Source organism: Halichoerus grypus, chromosome 7 (genome assembly GCF_964656455.1).
Source record: "Halichoerus grypus chromosome 7, mHalGry1.hap1.1, whole genome shotgun sequence".
In the NCBI taxonomy this organism is placed as follows: domain Eukaryota; kingdom Metazoa; phylum Chordata; class Mammalia; order Carnivora; family Phocidae; genus Halichoerus; species Halichoerus grypus.
In genome coordinates this window covers 151,576,931-151,600,073 of record NC_135718.1, presented here as the reverse complement: position 1 = coordinate 151,600,073, position 23,143 = coordinate 151,576,931, and the positions used below count along the sequence as shown (strand labels likewise).

Below are 23,143 nucleotides of genomic sequence, written 5' to 3'. Positions count from 1 at the left end.
CTTGAGGACGTGTGTGCAGTTTCAGGAGCAGTTCCTCAGACCTCCAGCTCAGTCACCCGGGAGTTTATTACAAATAAAAGGCAGGCCTGGGACGCCTGGGTGGCTCAGTCGGTTAAGTGGCTGCCTTCGACCTGAGTCATGATCCCAGGGTCCTGGGATTGAGTCCCACATCGGGCTCCTTGCTCAGCAGGGAGCCTGCTTCTCCCTCTCTCTCCCTCTGCTTGTGCTCTCTCTGTCGAATAAATAAAATCTTTTTAAAAAATAAAATAAAATAAAAATAAAAGGCAGGCCCTATAGACTATCTGAATGGAAATCTACGGAACTGGCCTTAGGAAATCTGCCTTTTAACGCTTCCCAGTTTGCGTGGACTGTTCTGGAAGAGTTCTTAGGAGTTTTATGATTTTCCCAATTTGGTTTGGCCCGCATACCTCCCAACCTGCAGGGACGAAACTGAGCTGACCCCCCAGCCTGCGTGCCCCACGCCTCGCCAAGCCTCTGCACGCACCGAGGACGCTTTCCCCTCCAGCCCTGATGAGCTGAGCTCGGGCCAGAAGGCAGTGATGACGATCCTGCTCTCCCACTCGCGGACCCCTCCCCAGTCCCTCGCAGCCCGCCGTGCGGAAGCTCACTGCAGCTTGACTTCTGTGCCTCAGAGCCACTGGCTGCCTCTGAGACGCACTCAGGGCTGGACGGTCTGCAGAGCTGGGGGCACCGAGGGCTGTCCACAGCCCCAGGGGATGGAGGAAGGGAGCTGGGTCACCTCCAGTTGTTCTTAAAAGGACTTAACTCCAGCAGACCTCACATTCCTTCTCTGGATTTCCCAGCCTTATCTCCTTTGGGATCCTCAAAAGAACACAGGGGCGGGACAAGGGTGGCTGGGAGGCCACAGTGTGGGAGGTGGGATCCGAGGGGGAGGTGAGAGCAGCTACCACGCCCCGTGGGCCTGAAGGGGGAGCACAATCCTCTGGGCTTGGGAGTGAGGCGAGGGAAGGAGGGACAACGAGGTGAGCAGCCTGCTGTGGATGGGATGCTCCCCTAAGTGTTCCTCCGAATCCTCAGCCGCATCTCTGTGAAATCATCCCCATCACCAGAGAGGAGACTGAGGCCAAGAGGGGTCACCGTCCAAACTCAAAAGTTGGTGTTCTTTCCTCAACCCAGGCGGCCTCTCTGAAGGCAAGGTCTTAAAGTCGAGGCAGGAAGGAGTGGGGGACAGAGTGCCAGGTAAGGGAGCCCCCTGCCAGGCTTTGTTTGAATTGACCTCAAAGCTCCCAATCCTTAAGGTTCGGGCCTTCGGAGTGCTTGAGCCCCTTACAAGGCTCAATCACCAGGCCTCTTGGCTGCGTGTCTGCTTGGCCATGTGGTTTGTAGATTTGCAAAAGTAAGTTGAGTTAGGGATCCATTTATTTTGGATTCCATGAAATGTTCCCCATTTATTTTGGATTCCATGTTTGTGTGGTTCCCCATCACCTGTCTCGTTGTGTTACTGCTTTCTGTGCGGCTGTCAGCAAGGCCGCCTGGGACGCTCCCTCCGGCTGCCCACCGGCCACCTCAGCTGAGGTCCGGACGGGAAAAGGCCGGCCACATTCTCTGTGGGAACATGTGCTGTGGTGCCCGACCCCAGAAGGCTTTGCAAAGTGGAAGAAAAACAAAGTTTGAAATTTTTTTAAGAAGCCAGCGGCCAGGGGCGCCTGGGTGGCTCAGTCGTTAAGCGTCTGCCTTCAGCTCAGGTCATGATCCCAAGGGCCTGGGATCGAGCCCCGCATCGGGCTCCCTGCTCAGCGGGAAGCCTGCTTCTCCCCTCCCACTCCCCCTGCTTGTGTTCCCTCTCTCGCTGTCTCTCTCTCTGTCAGATAAATAAGTAAAATCTTAAAAAAAAAAAAAAAAGAAGAAGAAGAAGAAGAAGAAGAAAAAGCCAGCAGCCAGTCCATGAATAAATTCTAACCCTCCTATTGTATAAAATTGTAAGTGCAGATTCTGTTCTTATCACTGCCTGGCCAAAACGGAAGTTCTCTCTGGCCAAGAAGAGACCTAGTAATGCAACATATATAATTATAAACACATTATACATCTCACCAGAGAAAAAGCTGTCTCCAGAGGACCTAAACTTGTTGACGGTTCTGTTTTTCTAACAGTGATACGGTTTTTCCTTTTTGCATTCTTCTCGTAGATAATTTCAAACCCACATGCCCACTTGAACTCTTCTGAGTATAATGAGACAGTCTTTCCATTTAAAAACTGTTCAAGCCTTGTGTGTTAGTTTTCTACTGCTGCTGTAACAAATTACCACAAATTTAGTTGCTCAAAACAGCACAAATTTATGATCTCCCAGTCCTGGAGTTCTTACCAGCCTAAAACTAAGTTCTCAGCAGGATCACATTCCTTACAAAGGCTCTAGGGTGAATACTTTGTCCAGTTTCTGAAGGCCACCATATTCCTTGGCTCACACCCCCCTTCTTCCATATTTAAAGCCAGTAACATTACAGCACTGAGCACTCTACACAAGTCACATTTCCTTCTATGGGGAAGTTTCTCTGATTTTAGGGACTCGTGTGATTAGGTTGAGCCCACCAGGATAATCCAAGAGAATCTCCCCATCTCAGGATCCTTACCTTATTCATAACTGCAAAGTCGTTTTACCATGTAAGGTAAATATTTAGAGGTTTGGGGAATTAAGAGGTAGATATTTGGAGGAGAGGTGGTGCATTATTCTGCCTACCACACCTTGCTAGGTAACAATGATCTTTTAAGGATCTGTAACATATTTTCAAAGGCTTGGGAGAGAAACACAAAAAACAAAATGCAAAAATATTTATTCAAAAAGTTGATACAACTTGAACATGCCTTTCTAAACCGATCTTGGAAAGTTTCTTTGAAGATTCAAATAATACAAATGAGAGTGAACAGATTTGGACATATATCAAGAGTACATCCTCTTTGGGGCGCCTGGCTGACTCAGTTGGTAGGTAGAGCATACAACTCTTGATCTCAGGGTCATGAGTTTGAGCCCCACGATGGGCATGGAGTTTACTTAAAATTTTTTTTTAATCTTTTAAAAAGAGTACATTCTCTTCTTCCATCAACTTTAAATGTATGTGTTAAAGAACAGAAAATTTACTTTAAAATTAATGAATTTATTTTGTACAAGAAAGGAAACGATCAACAAAATGAAAAGGCAACCTACTGAATGAGAGAAAATATTTACCAATCATGTATCTGATAAGGGGTTAATAGCTAGAATATATAAAGAACTCCTACAACTCCACAGCAAGCAAGCAAGCAAAAAGAAAGAAAGGAAGGAAAGAAGGAAGGAAGAAAGAAAAAGAAAGAAAGAAAGAAAGAAGAAAGAAAGAAAGGAAGGAAGGAAGGAAGGAAGGAAGGAAGGAAGGAAGGAAGAAAGAAAGAAAGAAAGAAAGAAAGAAAGAAAGAAAGAAAGAAAGAAAAAGAAATCCACTTTAAAAATAGGCAGAGGCTCTGAGTAGATATTCTTCCAAAGAAGACATACAAACGGGGGCGCCTGGGTGGCTCAGTCAGTTAGGCATCTGCCTTTGGCTCAGGTCATGATCTCAGGGTCCTGGGATTGAGCCCCGCATCGGGCTCCCTGCTCAGCGGGGAATCTGCTTCTCCTTCTCCCTCTGCCCCTCACGCCTGCTCATGCTCTGTCTCTGTCTCTCAAATAAATAAATAAAAAGATCTAAAAAAAGAAAAAAAGAAGATATACAACTGGCTCAACATCACTGATCATCAGGGAAATGCAAATCAAAACCACAATGAGATATCACCTCACACCTGTTAGAATGGCTAGTATCAAAAAGACAAGAAGTAACAAGTGGGTAGAAAAAAGGGTGTAGAAAAAAGGAAATCCTGCTGCACTGTTGGTGGAATGTAAATTGGTGCAGCTACTGCGCAAAACAGTATGGAGGTTCCTCAAAAAACTAAAAAGAGAACTGCCATATGATCCAGCGAACAACTTGTGGGTATTTATCCAAAGAAAACAAAAACACTTAAATCAAAAAAATATACACTCTTCTATGACACCTGAAGCATTATTTACAATAGCCAAGACATGAAAACAACCTAAGTGTCCACTGATGAATGAATGAATACAGAAAATGTGACATATATATATATATATATATGGAATACTAGTCAGCCATTAAAAAAAGAATGAAATCTTGCCATTTGTGATAAGATGGATGCATCCTGAGGGTATTTTGCTAGGTGAAGTAAGTCAGACAGGGAAAGACAAATGGTATGATCTAGCTGTTGGGGGAGGTCATCAAAGACCTGACCACTGGTTGACCCGTGACCTGGACCCAGGCCATCAGAGGTTCCTCAGCCCCACTCTGTCCTTGGAATGCGGGTTCCACTTGGCTTTGCCACTCCCAGAGGCTGCTCCAAGGACACAGCCTTGGATAATGATGTGGCACTGAGAACATTTGGCCAGTATATGTGACTGAACCCAGCTAAGGCCTCTATAGAAACTTTTAAGATTTGGGGGGGCAGGTGCAGGATCTATTTATCTGGCTCCCACCCAAGACAAGCCTCTTAACTCTGCCACCTTCGAACCTGGAGTGGTCATCTCTCTCTCTGGCCTCTCTCTGCCCTCCACATATGGGGCCGGTTTGAGATTATATCCAGGAAGCTCCTGAGAGGGTTGCAAAGCAACACTCACTTAGGTGTGGAATCTAGCGGCAAGGAAACAAAACCAAACTCATAGATCCAGAGAGGAGATTTGTGGTTGCCCCAGGTGGGGAGTCAGGGGCGGGGCAGTTGGGCAAAGATGGTCAAAAGGTACAAACTCCCAGTTACAAAATAAGTAAGTCATGGGGATTAATGTGCAACAGGATGACTGTGGTTAATAATACTGTATTGTGGGGCGCCTGGGTGGCTCAGTCGTTAAGCATCTGCCTTCGGCTCAGGTCATGATCCCAGGGTCCTGGGGTCGAGCCCCGCATTGGGCTCCCTGTTCCGCGGGAAGCCTGCTTCCCCCTCTCCCACTCCCCCTGCTTGTGTTCCCTCTCTCGCTGTGTCTCTCCCTGTCATATAAATAAATAAAATATTTTTTAAAAATAAATAATAATACTGTATTGTACATTTGGAAGATGCTAAGAGAGTAGATCTTAACATCTCTCATCGTAAGAAAACAATGTGTAAACTGTGTGTGGTGACAGATGCTGACTCGGCTTCTCGAGGTGATCATTTCTCAGTGTATACAAACACTGCATCATTATGTTGTACATCTGAAACTAATATAATGTTATGTGTCATTATATCTCAATAAAAGAACTTAATAGGTTTATGAAACAAAAGTGATAAAAATGAACCATGAAATCAGTACATATTATTAGGAAATTGAAAAGTAAATGGTAACAAAAATGTTCAGACTCTATCAACAACCTAATTCAGTAAGAGAAATAGATGAATTTTGAATAAATAGGCCCTTGGATTGTTTAATAATCCAATTAACAAGGAGAAAAAAATCCTATGAACACATTGGGAATATATTAGATTTCCTGTTGATTTGACATAAAATATTGACATTGACAGAGCTTGCATAAAACTCATATCGGTACCCTAAAATCAGAACCTTTGACAAGTTGGTTAATGAGTGCCCTCAATTCAAAGAACATTTAATTACTGAACAATGTCCTGAAATTTATAGCTCATGTAAGAAATTTAGCACCGATTTTTCCAAATTTGACAATTACGAAAATTGATATGATTTTGCCAATGGCAAACTGAAATGAAAGAAACATCCTAATCTATTAATAATAATAAAAGTGTCGATCAATCCATATCAGAAGAAGGAATGAATTATCACTCTATTCTGTCTATATAAAATAATATAAAACCACTGTCATTTGGACACAAAGAATAAACGGCCAAAAAACGGAAGGAGGAAAGCTATTTTAGAGTTGTCTCAGGCAGTGAATTCACTTAAATCTTCTGTTACTCTTCCAGGTGTTATGATTTTTATAGTATTTGCCAGATTTTGAAACATTTCTAATTTGTCATGATTTATTATACCAAATAAAGGTTCACTCTTGCAATTAATTGTGTATTGAAAATTTTGCCTCGTTTCTCTTCAACGGGGCTTCCCAGACTGCACGAGCTTCGGGCCTCACAAAGCCTGGTTCCACCCCTGATAAGCAGGGAGGCAACCTTCCCCTTCTCGGCAAAACTTGGCTCCCAAGTGCAGCCGTATCCGGTGGGGCCGGGGTGGCGTGCCCTTGCTCTCCCCTCGCAGCCTCGGCCGGCTCTGCCCACTCCTCCCGGGCCCTCTCCCACCTTCTCCCCTGCGCCCTGCCCTCCCTTTCGTCCCGGCCTTCCTCCTTGCTGTGCATCGTGGGCGTCCGCTTCCTGCGGGCCCATCCCCAGACTCTCGGTTCCCTCTTGTCCTCCGCTCCGCCCCTTCGCAGCGTCCCCACTGCACACCCAGGCGGGCGGGAGAGCAGTCCGGGGCTGGAGGGGCTGGGGAGCCTGAGGAAGAGGGCGGTCCCGACTCCCTGCCCTACCCGAATCCCACCCCCGGCTCCCGGACCCTTCCCACCGCGTCGTCACTCAGAGGAGCCTCCCCGGGGGGCGCTGGGCCCCCGCAGCTCCTCCTCGCCCCACTGGGCCTTGGAGCCCTCCCCGGGGCCGGCCCCACCCTGCAGGCGTCCCGAGGTGCTCCCCACGCTGGTAGGGCCGGAGGGGCGAGAATTTTGACTCTGATTAATAAGCACATTTTAAATGGGAGGAGCCAGGGCGCCTGGGTGGCTCTGTTGGTTAAGCGACTGCCTTCGGCTCAGGTCATGATCCTGGAGTCCCAGGATCGAGTCCCGCATCGGGCTCCCTGCTCGGCAGGGAAACTGCTTCTCCCTCTGACCCTCCGCCCTCTCATGTGCTCTCTCTCTCTCTCATTCTCTCTGTCTCAAAAATAAAAAATAAAAAAATAAATGGGAGGAGCCTGGGAGATAAGAGCGGAGGAGCCAATGGTTAAAATGACAGGTCTGGCCGAGAGCAACGAGAAGAGAGACTGATTCCCCACTTCCCTCTCTCTCTGTCTCTCTGCGCTTGAAATGCATTTAGAACCCACACTTTGCAGGCCAGGGATCAGCGATGCTGAGGCCCTTCGGCGGGGCTTGGGGGTAGCAGGGCCATAGGAAAGAATGGCCAGCAGGGATGAGGCTTCCCACATTTCCTTTGGAGAGTTTGTGTTGAGCGCATGTAGTTCTTTGCTCGCTCGTGTAGTCTCTGAACGCCTTTGATACACGTGTCTTGGGAGTTCTCCAACATAGGGTCCCCACCTCCTTCCTCCAGACCTGCCTCCATGGCCCTACCAGATTCTGCTCCCATTGTCAGGGTGACCAGCTGTCCATAAAGGGAACTGTGGGATGCTCACTCAGTTCTCAGGAAAGCACATTGTTTCTAGGCTGGTTCATAGCCAAGAAGTCCATCTAGAACAGCCCAGAAGAGGCTCTCCCATGATCTGTGCTCCCCTGGCAGCACAGTGAAGAAGGAAAGTGGTGACTAATTTTGGAGCCAGACTAGCAGGGTTACAGCCCTGACCTAGCCGCTCACAGCCGAGAGCCCTTGGGCCACCTGCCCAACCACCTGGGCCTTGTGAACTCATCTGCGACACGGGGCAATAGCCCCAAGCGGCACTGTGCCGACCAGGCTCGAAAACCAGTTTGCACAGTGCCTGGTGGTTTTCCTTCCTTTTCCGCCCCCCAGAGCAGGGGGCTATGTGGGGTGGGGGACCTCTTTGTCCTCCGTGTAGTGTAAACACGGTCAGGAATCAGACTGTAAATCCTCTAAGTTGCAAGGATGCCTGAAAGCCTATCTCACTACCCCCTTCTTCCTGGAGCACTTGAACTCTCAGAAGGGCCTTCAGTTCTTCCCAAAGCAAAGTAGAGCTGAACACATAAATAAACACTTAAATGCATGAATTGTTTTACTCAAAGAATTTGCTGCCTTCCCTCTTTCTCCAGATCTCTCTTTCCCATCCTTAAAAACTGGGAGATGAGGCATGGGGCAGGGAGTGGGGAGAGAGTTGGAGGGCCATGGAGAAAGATGGTGAGCCCCAGGGAAAGGGGTGGGGGGATGGGGAGGAGAGAGGGGGAGGAGGGTGTGGGAGGTGACTGGAGGCCCTGGGTCCAGAGGGAAGGAGGGGAGAGGGCATTGGCCAAGGAGGCACCATCACCCTCCCACCCTCGGGCCTGGAGGTGGTGACGGTGGGGAGTGGGGCGCTGAACCTCCAGAGCGCTGACAGAACCATGCTGACCACACAGCCCACCCCCTACCTGGCCCCAGCGCCCCTGGGCAGAGAGCCCCCAGGCCAAGGAGAAAGACATTAAGGAATCTACAGCCTCCACCCCTCTTCAAAACCACATCTCCACCCTCCCGCCCATCCCAGGTTCTCCCAGGTCCTGGGTGCCCTGGACACGCCTCCGCATGCCTGGCACCAGCTTCCCCTCCTACGTGACCAGCAAGGACCCTGGACTGCATGGCGGATGTTAAGATAAGGCCAAGGAGGGAAAGCAGCCAAAGCCCGGAAGTTACACAGCCTGTTTCCCCTGGCAACCCACCACAGTCTCCAAACACTGCAGGGTGGGGGGGTGGGGGGTAGGGACAACTCCCATCCAAGGCCTTGGGCCAGGGCCGTCCCAGACCTCAGCTTTCTGCTTGGAGAAACTTCGCTCTGCATCTCTGAGGACAGGACCGCCTAAGAATTATGGGGGAAGCCAGTTTAAAATGCAAATTCAAGAGAACACCCCCATGAACTCCCCCACAGATTCTGAGTCTCAGGGGTCTAAGAGGACAAACTGGAATCTTCATTTCTAACCAGCACCCGGGGTGATTGCAGTATTGGCAATGTCAGGACAGATGTCACTTAGAGAATAGAGTAAGTCTGAGCAAGTTGGGACTCCTTGTGGTGGGGTTAGGGGGATAGAGGCGGCGGCCTAGGGTAGCCCAACCATCCGGTGTCTGCTGGAGCCTGCAGGGATGCTTCACTTTGGGTATTTTCAATGTCCAGGGAGTGACCAGGAGTCCAGAGATCTGGATTCTAGAACATGCAGAACCAGTGCAAAACTATGAACTCCCACTGAGCTAGCTTCTGGGCCAGGTACTACCTTGCTGAGCACCAGGAGCCATAGGAAGATATATAAGGGTTTCAAGGACGCTGGGTTGAGCACACCACTTAACAGTGGTTAGGTATGTTTTTCTCTTTTCTCCAAAGGGTATACAAATATTAAAACGTTTCCAAGAGGTGACAAGCCCCTCCGGAATTAATAGATACAGGAGGGCTTCTCTGTATGTCCTGGTTGTTGCAAAAGCTTTGGTTGCTAGAGGTAGAAGTTGGGCAGTCAGAAAGCTCCAGAAAGTCAGAGAGCCTTGAGGACAGCAACCCCAAGTTGCAAGATCCAGGGGCTGGGCCTCAGGGTCTCTCCACTAGCCTCTTTCTGAAGCTGCCAGATCTGCAGTAGCCTTGGAGGGGTGGCTGCCTCGGAGCTGAACTTCCTGCCCCACTTCTGAGGCCTGACCTCCCACTTCCTCACTGCGGCCCTGGCCTCCACCCACAGAAACACTGCAGTTCATGCTGGCTACCAGCCGAACCCTTTCCCGGGTCAGCCAGCTCACAGGAGAGCCCAGAAAGGGGCACGTGATGAGCTTAGACTGCTTTGGTCATCAGCTCAAATCCCAGTTCAGCCACCAGCTGGGTTCTGAAGTTACTTTTGCTCTTCGCCTCGGTTTCCTGACCTGGAAAATGGGAGAGAAGCGGAGAAGAATCTGTGGTAGTATCAAGCCCCTGTTCCTGGATTTCCCATCCCGGAGACCACAGCACCACTCACGTGGTTGCTGAAACCCTCTTCACTCTCCACAATGCATGAGCCAATCTGGAAATCCATCCTCTCCTTCTCATGCCTGCTGAGCCCCCTTGGCCCAGGCTGTTCTCACTCCAGCCTGGACCGATGCAGTAGCCTCCTAAGGTCGGCCTGCCCCCGCGGAGTCTTCCCAACCCCAGGCCTTTCTCTGCCCTACAGCCCGGGGAAGTTTTCTAAGTAAGACACAACTCTCATCTCTTCAGCTCCCTGCTTAAAATTCCTCAGTGGTGCCCCCAGCCCTTAGTGAAATGTCCAAAATCTTTCATTTGACTTTGAAGCTCCTTGGAAGAGCTGGTCCTGACTTCCTTCTCAACTGCATTCTCAGCCTGTAAGCTGGCTCCCTACAGTCCGGTTCTGCACATTCTCACCTCCAGGCCATGCCCACGCCGCACTCCTGCCTGGAACACTCTCCTCACCACCACAGGCCACGCCTTCACGCTTCTAACTGTCCTTAAATCCCCAGCTCAGACTTCAGCATCTTTCAGAGATCCTCACTGATGCCCTCCGCACAAGGCTGGGTTGAGTGCCCTCCTGCGGGATCCCTTAGCACCTACGCTCCCCTTACCACCCCCCAAATCACATTATAACTGGCCCTTTGCTTTTCTAGCTCCTCCCAGGAGGGCAAAAACTCTACTTGTCTTGCTGATGCTATATCCCCAGCACCCAGCAGATACCTTACCCTAAATGGGTGCTCAAGAACTATTTGTTGAGGGGTGCCTGGGTGGCTCGGTCGGGTCGGTTAAGTGACCTGCTGGGGTTGTGATCTCAGGGTCCTCCCCGCTCAGCAGGGAGTCTTCCTGTCCCTCTGCCCCGCCCCCTGTTTATGCTTGTGCTCTCCCTAATAAATAAATAAAATCTTTAAAAAAGAGAGAAACATTTGTTGAAATAAGTAAAAAAGAAACACAAACTACAGATAAAGCTCGTAGCCCAGTGACCAGCAGAAAGTGGTAATGAATCTCCGCATCCCCACCGTTATGGCCCAGCCCACACTGAGCCACACTTTCTCGCTTCTCTCATGGAAACAATTCAGAACTCCCGTGTTCTTGATCTGTCCCTACCCAGTCCCTGGCTCTCACCCCAGCTCAGGCCTCTTTGCCCAACCCCAACTCCAGAATGGAAGGAACAACCCCTCACCCCGCACTGAAAGTTGACCTCTGACCACAGAGCAAGTAACTGTTCCTCTTCCTGGAGGAGCCCCCCAGCCCCCAACCAGCAGCCCCACTCGCCTGAGCTGATTCCTGAGATATGCAGCCTCAGCTCCCCACAACATCACCACCAGCCTCCACTGCAGAAATGACCCAGAGCTGCTGGAGGTTGGCGAGTGATCCTCCCAAAGAGCCCTGTGTGCATTTTTCCGAAGGCACAGAGTGCTGGCTTCCTGAATGATTGAGACTCGGCTCGTATCTGTTTTATCGCCCCTGCAGGACTATCTGTTCTTTGAGCAAAGAGATCATGTATTAATAATCTTCATCTCCCCCATAAGGCCTGACACAGAGAACCCCAATAAGTGTTGAACGAACGAACACCTGAATTTTAAAAAAATGGGTGTATGTATACGCATTCCCAAGCAGAATTGCCCATTTTCTACCTTAAGAAGATGGGATCTGTCCTATTATTGAAAACATTCCTCTTGATCCTTAAGAGATGCCAGAGGCTAATAACCTTCAGAGTCAAGAGGATCGTTTTTCCTTGTGTAACCTAAATTTCTCTAGATGCAACTTCAGTGCATTTTCTTTTAATCCACCTCTTGGCCACTGGGACTGAAACTCATTTCTTTGCATGGAGACAGTTACTAACTTACTCTTTAGGCTTCTCTTCAACAAATTTAATCCCAGACCCTTTATAGTTCCCTCCCTAGGGCCCTATTGCCCAGGCTTTTCCCTGTTCTGCTGCTCCTTGGGCCTTTTGCCAAGCTCTCCAAGGCCTCCCCCGGCTGTAAAGGCAGGAATGGGACATATTGTTCTCCACGGAACGATGTACAAACTCACAGATGCTTACATCCTGCCTACGCACACAGGACGCACACCTCGCTGCGCCCATAATCCCTGCTCCTTGGCAAACATGCTCATAGGCGGCCTCCACACTCGGTCACAGATTCCTCTGCTCCCACCTGCTGAGCCCTAGCCCTGAGAATTCTCACACACCTGGACACACACCCACGGGAAGGGACCACACAGACCTATGCTTTTTCCCCAAGGGTGAGCCAAGCTAGGCTGAGTACCAGGAGCCCTCTTCCTCTTCCTCCTCCCCCCTCCACCTCCCCCTACCTCTCCCTGCCTTCCTACTCCAATTCTTTCCATTGGGCCACAAGGAGCCGAACCTACTTTCCACCTCCGCAGTGATTTTGCACTTCAAGGCTGAAGGCAAGGAATAAATGAACCAAAGTTGGTTCCTACCTCTTCCTGCCCTACTCCCATGTCTTCCCCCAAATCCTCAGTGTGCCTTCCATTTGCCCGGCGGACACACGGCTCTCTGTCCCCTCCCCGACCTCACTTCTGGTCGTCCGGAGCCCTGGCGTCTCAGGTTTTCACCTGCTGGAAATGAACAATGGGGGAGCATTGGAAGGAAGCTGATGGATGAGCTGGTTCCATCTCAGACCCAATGACAGACTGGCTTGCTGAGCCCTTGGCCTGGCTGGGCACCGTGTCACTGGGCCAGGGGATTCAGGAACATGAGAGTGGGGTGATATTCATTCATTTGTTCGACAAATATTTATCCAGCACCTACAACATGCCAGGCACCTCTCCACATCAACAAAACCAACACAAACCTGCCCTTAAAGAGTGTACATTCTGTGGGTGGAGACAGAAAATAAATAAGTAAAATACACTGCAGGTCAGGTGGTGATACGAGAAAGCAGGGGAGGAGGATGGGGAGCAGGCCGAGGGTGGAATGTGCAATGTTAAGTAGGCTGGCCAGGGAAGGCCTTACTCAGAAGGTAACCTTTGAACAAAGACTTGAAGGACAAACCGTGGTGAGACCTAGAGGGGACAGGGGTCCCTACCAGCAGGGACAGTCCTGCAGGTAGGGCATCAGGAGACACCAGTGCAGGGAGCCATGGAGAGCGAGATGCCACACAGAGGAGCTCCTGGCCCTCCCAACCCCCCGCTAGGACTCCGAAGGGGGTGAGGCCAGGAGAGGTGAAAGAGGCCAGATTCAGTGCAAAACTATGGCCTCCGATGGGACAAAACACTAAGCAGATTTTGAGGTGTCGGTGCAGGCCATTTCCAGAAGGAATCTGCTGGAGCTGCGGCCAGGTGGATTGCGGGGAGCCGTGGAGACGGCTCACAGAGCCTGTGGGGGGTGGCGGTCCAGCCAGAAGCAAGGCGGCCCCCTAACCAAGCACTTCTCCGATCCCGGTGCTGTTTGCCTTGAAGAGCCAGCTCCTCCCGGGGCGGGGGGTCCGGCTGCTGCCTGAAGCATCTCCGAGCACCGCCTCTCTCCCTGCGAGGCGTCCAGGCAAACCCTGCTGCACCCCACACGTCCGTCCCTGGAGCACTTGCAGGCGAGGGCCCGTGCTTTCCGCACAGGGCTGGCACGATCCTCACGGCACCAGGAGGAAGGAGCCAGCACCTCTAGCTTTCACATGAGGGGCACCCGCCACCCCCACATCCCTTCGGTCCCCCTGTTCCTCCACGGCCCCACTTCTTGCTGAGCCTCCAACTGCCCAGGATCACAGCCAGGTTGACCAGGCCTCAAATCCACGTCCCTCCCTTTACTCCTGACGTGGCCGTGGGATGCCCTGAGACCCGGTGTGCTCATGTGGGGCCAAAATGGGGGAAAGAACACAGTGATATGCACCTCGTGGACTACTGTGGGAATCCACCGGGGGAAGCCAGGGGGTCTCAGTCTAGGCTCTGGAACCAGCTGAGTGTCTCAGAAAGTTGTGAGGCGCATGGCCCGTAATCTGTAGCTGTAAATGGTTAAATCAGGGAAGGGTGCAAATGGTTCGGTGTTCTAGTGTAACAATTAGTGAATTCAAGGTTTTCTCTGCAATGACATCACTCTCCCTCTCTGGCTTCCCGCAAGCCTCCCAGAGCCAGAGATAACAGGGCAGAATGACAGCTAATCCGTGGGAATTTGCATAGAGGCACCAGCCTATCTTATCTGTGCCTCAGCCCGAGGGAGGGCAGCAAATTCCATCCCTCCCGCGGGGTCACGTCAGGATCCCCCAGGATCCCCGCTGAGCCTTCCAGCTGACCTTCCACAGACAGCCCGGCACGGCACGGGGCCTAGCACACAGGAGGTGCTCCTTGGCAGAGGGAGCCACAGTGAGGCAGTGGGAGAAGAGAGAATTAAAGCTCTCTGGTTAGCAACCCGGGCCTAATCTGTCCCCCTCAGGCACAATGCTGGGGCTCTGCCCTCCTAAGGAAACAGGCGCTGAAGTAGAAAGAGGGTAGGGGGGACCTTGGTGTGGGGGGCTGGCCCAGGGTCTGTCCAGTCCTCCCAGGGTCTGATGGGGAGGCCATGGAGTCAAGGTGACACCTAGGAGTTGGAAACGACGGGGGCAACATTCATGCCTCGGTCAGGGCGAGCTCCGGACAACCTGACCCCAAAATTGATTTTCTTGGAACGAGGCCACCTGCCCAGAAGGCAAGTTCTCTCCTCTGCACTCCCAAGTGCGTGGGATCCCTCAACAGGGCCTCCTCCCTCCAGCCACCACCACCAACTCCCCCCTGCTCCCTCGCAGCCTGGCAGTTCCTCCCCACCACTGCCCCCCTGGCCCCTGGCCCCCAAGCTGGTGTGGCCAACTCCAACAGGGGCCACCTTGCCCCAGGCCTGCCTGAGGGGCCTCCCGCCGAGACTGGCCAGGACTCAGGGCAGGGCCAGCAGCCAGCCCCACCCTCCTGCCGTGGCGAAGAAGCTGTTCTGGCTGGGCGAGGGGCGCAACCAGGAGCACCAGGTGGGATGCCCAATTCCTAGGCTGGTGTGTGGACACCGTCCACATCTCCTGCATTACGGCCCCTGGCCCAACGGCAACTATCCTCAACCCAACCTCCCCTCCCTTAAAGCCGGGGAGGAAGAGGACAGGGAAGGAACTCGGAAGATGGGTGTGAGGACTGCAGCCTTTCATCTCAAAGCCCCCTCTCCCGCACCAGTCACGGTACTGCCCCCCACATTCCTCCCTTCCCAGTGGAGGGCTCACGGCCCCAGACACAGCCAGAGACCATCCAAAAAAGACAGAGAGATTTATTGAAATCAGCAAACTCAGGTTTTTTGAGCCCCAGCCCATGGTGGGCAGCCATCCCTCCCTGTCCCCTCACCCCCACCCCTTAGCCACAGCAAGGGAAATGGAAAATGGGAAGCTGAGAGAGCCCCTGCCAGGGGCAGGCTGCCTTGATGTGTGGTGAGCACAGCCCGGCTGCGGCTGGGGTGGCAGTCGCCACAGGCCTCTCCCTATAAATTAAGTCCTGCGGCCACAGCTAGGGCCGAGGCCTACTTGTGGAAGCGAGGCCAGGAGGCAGAGTCCCTAACCCCCGGCCAGGGAATGGACTGAGGACAGAGCTCAGGGGGAAAAGAAGCCGAAGGGAAAGAGAAGAGGTATGAGGGTGGGGGGTGGCAAGGCCCCCAAATTTTGGTCCCAGGAGAAAAGAGGCCCGTTGGTCCAGTTTTGGTGGGTTTAAAGAAGGGAATGTATTAGTAAGCACGGGGGAGAGCCTGCCATCGGACACCCCCAGAGGCCAGCCAGGCCAGGCCCCCACCCCGGCCGAGGGGAGTCTGAGAGCCCCAGGGGATCTCAGGGAATGTCACTGCTAAAAAATATATATATATATTAACCATTCGTGGGAAGGCAGGAACAGGGCTGGGGTGGGCTCAGAGGATCTGGCGGGGCATTCCGTAGCCGGTCATGCCCGCCTGGGACGCCCCACGGTTGGTGCCCATCTGCAACCCAATGACGTTCTTGCCCTCTTGCAGCTGGTTGTCCGAGAAGTTCCGAGGGTTCTCCTTAGACTTCCTGGGTGGAAAGGGAGTGCTGGTGAGGAAGAGGCTGGAGGCTGCCCCAGTGCGTGTCTTCCCTGGACGGGGCAAGGCTTCGCTGGGGACTCGGGTGCTAGTGTCCACTCTGCCCTTGAGAGGCCTTGAGCTCTCTCAAGCCACCTCTTCGTGTCTCAAAAGGGACAGTCCCTTGCCATCCCAGGAGAGTTGCGAGGACTCAGGGAGATGAGGGACAGGAAAGTGCTTTGTGCGGGACCATTTGCTTGGGACAGGGACAGGCCTGGGCTGCCCCGCCATACTCACTTAGGAAACCAGTTGGGATCCCCAGAGAAAAGTCCATCGTCCCGGGCTACTGCCAGTCCACCCAGGTTCATCAGCGTCCTCTGCACACACGCCATGTTCTTTCCTGGAAAGGGGGAGGGGGTGTGTTGGCCTCGGCGGCGCTGGGGTCCTGGGAGCCAGGGTCCCACCTCTACCGCTTAGGTCAGCAATTCCCTCTGTCCCCATACCCTCCTCCACCCCACCCCCCGACATGGCCCATTCCTCCAGGAAATACACACACACAACCGCTCTTTGTCCTCAGGGTGCCATAAACCTGCCCCCTCCTCCTGGGCAAGATGGCCCGGCCCGGTCTCTGGTGTTCTGGGTGACAGTGCCCTGGCCCTGACCCACCTTCCCAGAGGTCCACAGTCTGGAAGATGTCAGTGGTGTTGATGCCATAGCGCTCGGCCGCCTGCAGGAACTGAGAGATCTGCTCCATCTGCTTGAAGGCCATAGTGGAGGCCTGGATCTTCTTCACTGGGGGCTGTCCCTCGGGGTACAGCCCGTTGATGAGCTCGCACAGCACCTGGGTGAGGATAGCAGGTGTGCAGAGGTGAGGCCATGCTGGCCCCGGAGACTGAGCCCGCGCGGTTCCTGTCCTACCTGAAGGCAACTCCTACTCCCCCTGGAGTGAGCCCCAGGCTCCTTCCTGCCCGAGCCCAGAGTGTTTGCTGGCCCAGCATCACTGCCTAGAACACACCCTCCCGAGCTTCTTTCCTTGGAGCTATTCTTCCTTGTGTCCCCGGGGCCTCCCCTTTCACTCTGTGAGTCCTCTGCGGGATAGATACCCAGGCTCAGAAGGAAGAAGTAGAACAAGTCCAGGCCCCCCCGGCCTCCCACTGCTCCCTGCACTTCCAGTCAGAAGTGCTCAGCTCTCACCGTGCCATCCTTAAGCCAGTTCTGGAAGTTCTCGCGCCCAGGCTGGGGCCGGCCCACATCCTTGCGGCACTGGGTGGTGATCCACTGGGTCAGGACCTGCTCCAGGTCGGCATCGTACTGTTTGTCGATCTTCTGCTGCACTTCCCGGCTCAGGCCGTAGGCAGGTCCCCTGTTGGCCATTCCCAAGGGCAGTGCTGGCTGTGGGGCTCTGGGAGAGGACGCGGCCAGGCCCGCAGTCAGTACCCTGCAGCCTGCAGGGACACACTCCGTATCCCAGGGTGGGACCCAGAGGCGGGAACCACTGTCAGATGAGGGGACTCTCACCCTGACTCCGGAGCATGGGCTGAGATAACACTGCTCAGAGCTCTGGCGGTAAGGGCCCATGCAGGCCATCTCTGGCTTCCCCCACCCCCACAACAGGCAGACTGTTACTGAGTCCTGCCCTGGACTTCATTTGAATGGCCCCACTACTAGAATGAAATAGAAAACCCACTGGAATAGAGTATGGGGTAAATGAGGCCAAGTCTGGGGGTCCAGCCCCTCATTTGGGGTGGTTAGCTTTAGCAAAGGCAAACTGGTCATTCTAACCCCAGCCCTGGGAAGGAGGAGGACTGGGGGACAGGAGGAAAACATGGCTAGGGAAACTTCTTCCGGGAGCTAGAGAACTAGACACACCCACCCTCAGTTAGCCTCTGGGTTTAACTGAGCACCCACTCTCTGTGCTGGGGACTGTGGAAGAGAAGGAAGTTCTTGGTCCTAGAATGCCAACAGAGAGACAAAGAGAGCACCCAGGAAAAGGTAAGTCTTGTCCATGGTGAATACTGTACAAATCTGCAGTCAGACCCTTGGTCATGGAAACGCAGAGAAGAGTGTGGGCAGAAGCACCCTGGAAGGCTTCCTGGAAGAGGAGGTCTGAGTAGGCCCTTAAAAGATTTCAGCAGACAAAAGGAACTTCCCATGAGAAACCAAGCAATCAAAACCAATCCTACTTCCCCTTCTAGAAGCTATGGTGGGCAGAATAATGGTGCCGCCCAAAGGTGTCTACATCCTAAACCCCAGAACCTGTGAATGTTACGTAGCAAAAAAGGCCTTTGCAGATGGGACTGAATGAAGGGTCTTGACACAGGGAGAGTATGCTGGATCATCCAAGAGGGCCCAGTGTCCTCACAGCAAGGGGCTTTATAAGCGAGGGAGGGAGGCAGGCAAGTCAGAGCGGGAGAAGCAAGAAGAAAGCAGAGTCAGGGGAGAGCCATGCAGGTGCCTCCAGAGGCTGGAAAAGGCAAGGAAAGGGGTTCTCCCCTACACTCCACAAGAAGGAAGGCAGCCCTGCTGAGGATTTTAACCTCTGTTGAGGTCTCTAAACTGCACCATGTGAAATGTGTGTGGCTTTAAGTCACTAAATTTGTACTAATTTGTTACAGCAGGAATAGGGAACTAACCCAGGAGTGTGGGTGGTATTTTTAGGGAAACTTTGGAGGGGAGGGAGAGTTGGGGAAACACATGGGAGGATTTAACTTCGTTTGAGAACCTGTGTTGGGAAGAAGTGGGCGGTTTCCAGACCGCCGGCCCAGGGGCAGTCTGTCCCCACCTCCTACCTCGTTGCCTACGTCCCACTCCCGGGACCCTGTTGAGCAAGTCCCAAAAATGCTACCCATGCCAGGGGGGAGCCAGGACCACAGAAGGGACAGGACCTCACTCCCTGTCCCCATCCCCTCTGCAGATGAGCTTCCCTTTCCACTGTGAGATCCAGCTAGCTGTCTGCCGCTCAGACAGGGGGATCCCCCAGAACAGGCACCTGTGTGCAAGGACAGGGAGGGGAGACTTCTGCTCCCACACCTGGCTTCAGGACAGGTCAGCCGGTAGGGATGAAGTCACTCTGTCTCACTCTCTCCCACACACCCCAGGTTCCACAATCCTGCCACCCCCTCCATGGGCCTCGGGGCTCAGCAGAGGAGCCAGGCATGGGGCAGAGCCGCCTCAAACCCCTCCTGCTCTCAGCCTTTGGTCTCAGGCCGGTCCCCTCCCCCACACTCCAACAGCGCTGCTCCTTTCTACGCCAGCTTATCCAGCAGCACATTTCCGGCAGCGATCCTCCCCCTAAATCAGTTATTTTTATACCTCATTAAGACCAGCCCACCCTCACTCCCCCCCAGCCTGAAGGCTGGCCCAGATAAATGTCGGTCTGGGCCTTGACCCACACCACCAGGCACACACACTCTCGGCCGGGGGAGGGCAAGCAGAGAGCAGCCGAGGCCTGCAGAGCAAGGGGGACAAGATTCTCTCCTGCCAGCCCAGCCCCAAGCAGCTCAGCCACCACTCGCTCTATCTCAGCCCGGGGCCCCTGACACACAGGGGCATGGCTGGGAGACCTGGGGGGAAAGGGGGAGGACGGGGCAGAAGCCACCAGTAAGCCCCCTTTTCCCAACCCAATGTCCAGACCTCTCTCCTGGAAGCAGCTTCACTAGGGTCCCCTGGGCCTCGGAGCTGTGTCTCCTTGGAGCCAAGTGGCCTAGGGCCAAGGGATCACGATGGCCCAGGGAGAGAAAGGGCAGAAGAATCATTAACCCGGACACCAGGGTCAGTAGGGGAGAGCAGGCCTGAAGCGCCCCCCCCCCCAGGGGCAGAACAGACTTGGCCTCCCAGCCCCACCTCTGGGCTCCGGGAGAATGCTGGGGGCCCCGCCCCCACTCTGGAGCCTGGGCACCAATGGCCGTGTCACAGCCTCCAGCTGCAGCATCTCGGCTCCACTTGGGGGCCACTGCCCTGGGGCCCGGAGGTGCCAGAGCTGTGGGGCCGAGCTCCGGGAAGGGGCGGCCCGGCCAGCCTGCCTGCAGGGGTTTCTCCTCCCCGCCCCCTTGGGCAGCCGCAAGCTGAGGGGCCGCGGCTGGTGTGCTGGAGCTGGGGTGGCCCGCCCTAGCGACACCCAAGGGACCTTCCGCAGCCCTCCCTCAAAGGAAGGGAAGAGGGCCAGGTGCCTGCTGGGGTGGGGAGCTGTGTAGGAGATGCCCAGGGCTGGGGATCCGAAGAGAAGACAACAGCCGAACCACTTGGGGGGCGGGGGTGAGTTACCCAAGCCAGAGCTGCCTGCAGCTGTGGGAACAGCCCTCACCCCACCCACAAGATTACAATGGTCCGGGAAGGCGGAGGGGCCCCCCAGACCCTGGGCAGGACGCTCACCTCGCCCCACCCCACGCAGATGTCAAGGGCGAGGGTCCCCGCTGGGGTGGCTGGGGCCCGGGGCATCTCACAGGGGAAGACAAAGAGACTCTCCATTCATTGTGCACACAGGTCGCAGGGGAACTTCCCAAGTCGGAATCGCGCTTAGGGCTATTCTGAAGGCGCCAGTGGGGGCCCCTGCCCCCAAAGGGAAGCGCAGAGGGGGCAGGCAGGGCAAGGGTGGTGGACACCTGTGACCGAGGAGCCACCCGGGGCGCAGCCCCTCACCATCACGTCAGCGAGCAGAAGAGAAAGCTGAAGCGGCACAAACAGGAAGCCGCAAGGCTTGCGGGAGGAGGGGTGAGGTGGGGCGGTTGCCATGGCTTCTGTGTACCAAACACAGGAACCCGGCAGGGTGGGGGCACCGGGCAGAAACACGCACTCAACACACACGCAGGGTGAGGAGGCTGCGTGCACCGGGGCCAGAGGCGGCCTCCGGGGAAAAAGCCCCCCCCCCACGGCAGTTCCCGGGTGCAGGCAGGTGCGAGGGATCCCTCCGGGGGGCAGCGGCGGAGGCTAAGGAGGGCGTTTGGAGGCGTGGGAAGTTACGAGTTTGGGGGTAGAGAAGACATGCTCTTTGAACGGAGGGTGTGCTCGGAGTTAGAGAGCCCGCTCCCTGAAAATCCTGGAGGGAGAAGGGCTGGGGCGAAGGAAGGACTCGAGGCCAATCCAGGGGGCAGAGGAGGGCTGGGGCGCTGGAGGGGGGCTGCAGTCGGACGAAGACTACCGGTTGCCTCCCGCAGGGCCGGGCCCCGCAGCCCCACGCTACCCGGGCCTCCCCCGCAGTTGTAGGTCTCCCCGCGCGCGGGACGAGGAAGGAGAAATCGGGAGGGGCGCTGGAGAGGGGGAGCTGTCCCTCCGTCTGGTGCTCTGGAGTCAGAACTCGGGAGAGCCCAGCCAAGGCCCAGGGCCCCCCGTACCCGGGACCTCCACAGCCCCCCACCCCACCCCCCACTCCCGCCACGCTTTCTGCTCCCAGATGCCAGGCTGCCCCAGAACTCCCCGGCACGGGCTCCAGGAGGCTCCACGGGGCCTGCAGGGCCGGGAAGGCGGCCGTCCACTTCCGGTCCTGCGGGTCCGGCCCCGCCGCCCCGCCTCGCCACACCCTGGGCCGTTACAGGCGGATGAGTCACCCACCGCCCGCCGCTGGGGTGACGCAGTGGTCTGGGCAGCCCGCCCGCCCGCAGCCCCCGCCGGCTTTCCCAGCAGCAGGGGGCGCGGGGTGGGGGCCCTCGCGGGCGCGGGGGCAGGATCGCCCGTAAGCAGCCCCCTCCCCACACCGCCCGCCGGCGCGGGCGGCAGCCCCCGGAGCCCGAGGTCGGGGGACTGTCCTCCCCGGCCCGTGACCCCGACTCGCCAGCGGGTCAGCGGCGGGAAGAGGAACGGAAAGGGCGGCCTCGGGGTCGCGGAGCGCGGGCAGCTCCCGCACGTGCTCCTGGGACCGGGAAGTGAGGGTCGCGGGGAAGCTCCGAGGGCGCGCCCGCCTTCCGGGCACGCCAGCCAAGCCCCGACGCCCGCCGCTCCTCTCCCCCGAAGGCCGAGTCCCCCCCCTGCTCGGACGGACGCCCCGTCCGTGCACCCGCAACCTCGGCTGACCTCATCGCCCAGCAACGCCGGGTCGGGGCTTGGGGACAGGACCCGACAGCACCGGGCGAGCAGAGCTGTCGTCGGACCCTCGCCCCATCCGGGGAGCAAGTCGCCAGCGCTGGCCTCCCGCTTCCTGGGGGCGCGCCCCCCGCCCTCCCCCTGCTCACCGTTGGCGGGCCGGCGCGGCACACTCCTGGCAGGGGCTGCGGGCCGAGTGGCGCGCCCGGCCCGGCCCGGGGGGTTTTCAGCGGGCTCCCGCCTCGGACGGGGCGGACCCGGGGCGGGGCGAGCGCCCAGAGGCTTTAAAGGCGCCACAGCGCGGGAGCGGAGGGCAGAGCTTTGGGGAGGGGGGCGGTGCGCGGGAGCCTGGGCGAAAGGATCTGGGGAGTCCGGGCCTACGCGAGCCACAGTAGTGGTCTCCACCCGTGAGAACCGCGGCCTCCAGCCCGGAGCTCTTAAACTTACGCCTTGGTGGGAAGCGTTTTGCCTGGAAGGTTAGCTCAAGACTATGGTCGTGTTTATGTGGGAAGAGGCCTCTTGATTTAAAAAGGGTGGTTAGGTAAACGGAAGCGCAGGAGGACCCTCCCCGCCCCCCAAGTGACTGGGTGTGACAGTACTAGGGCTGCAGGCCAGGGCAGTACCCACACGTGCTCCTGCTCTCGCCTTCTTCAGGCCTGGGCAGGAACTCACAGTGAGGTCACTCTTTGCCCAGGGCTCAAGAGGTGTGATCAGCCTTGGGACCCAGGGTTCAGATCTGACTTCTCTCCCCTTAGTCTCCTCCTCCCTGACCTGGCCTCTCTTAATCCTGGAGGGATCAGAAGAGGAGGCCTCAGGAGAGAAGGAGGTCGGCAGTTCTGTGTCTGAGGGTGGAGGGGAGCATAGTTTAGGGGTTGAAGGAGCACCCCTCTTCAGGTTTCTCCTGAGCTGTGCCCCTCGGGTGGAGTCCCTGCCTTCATCAGACAGTGGGGTTCTTCCTGTTTGGTAGAAGCTACCCGTTTAGCTTGGTTTCCAGGGACATCAACCACCAGTGTCCTCCCTCCACCTCGCCATCCCCTCTTCCCCAATCTTATAATCCAGTGCCAAGTGAGTCCCTGGGAGACCAAGTGTTTTCACTCCTCTGTGCCTTCTGCCTGGGGTGCTTTCCCTCTTTTGACCAACTTCTGACCTACCCTACTCCGTACCCGCTGTGTGACCTCTGAACAAATTCCTAAAACCTCTATGCTTTAGTTCCCCAGTCTAGGAAATGGAGCCCGGCATTCTACCTACCTCAGAGTGGTGGAAAATAGCGTGTAAGGAGCTTAAAGTCGTCCCATGAGCATGTTCCCAGCGTGGCC

At 55.3% G+C, this 23,143-nt stretch overlaps 1 protein-coding gene across 1 annotated transcript; it reads right to left on the bottom strand.

Moving 5' to 3' along the window:
* Nucleotides 1-15,413: 15,413 nt before the first annotated feature.
* TAGLN2 (transgelin 2) lies at nucleotides 15,414-22,110 on the bottom strand. The gene is made up of 5 exons (XM_036091475.2): nucleotides 21,977-22,110; nucleotides 17,007-17,214; nucleotides 16,479-16,653; nucleotides 16,110-16,212; nucleotides 15,414-15,825 (listed from the first exon to the last, which is right to left on the bottom strand). The coding sequence occupies exons 2-5, from the start codon at nucleotides 17,184-17,186 to the stop codon at nucleotides 15,684-15,686; spliced, it is 600 nt and encodes a 199-aa protein (XP_035947368.1). The 5' UTR covers nucleotides 17,187-17,214; nucleotides 21,977-22,110; the 3' UTR covers nucleotides 15,414-15,683.
* Between the last annotated feature and the right edge of the window lie 1,033 nt (nucleotides 22,111-23,143).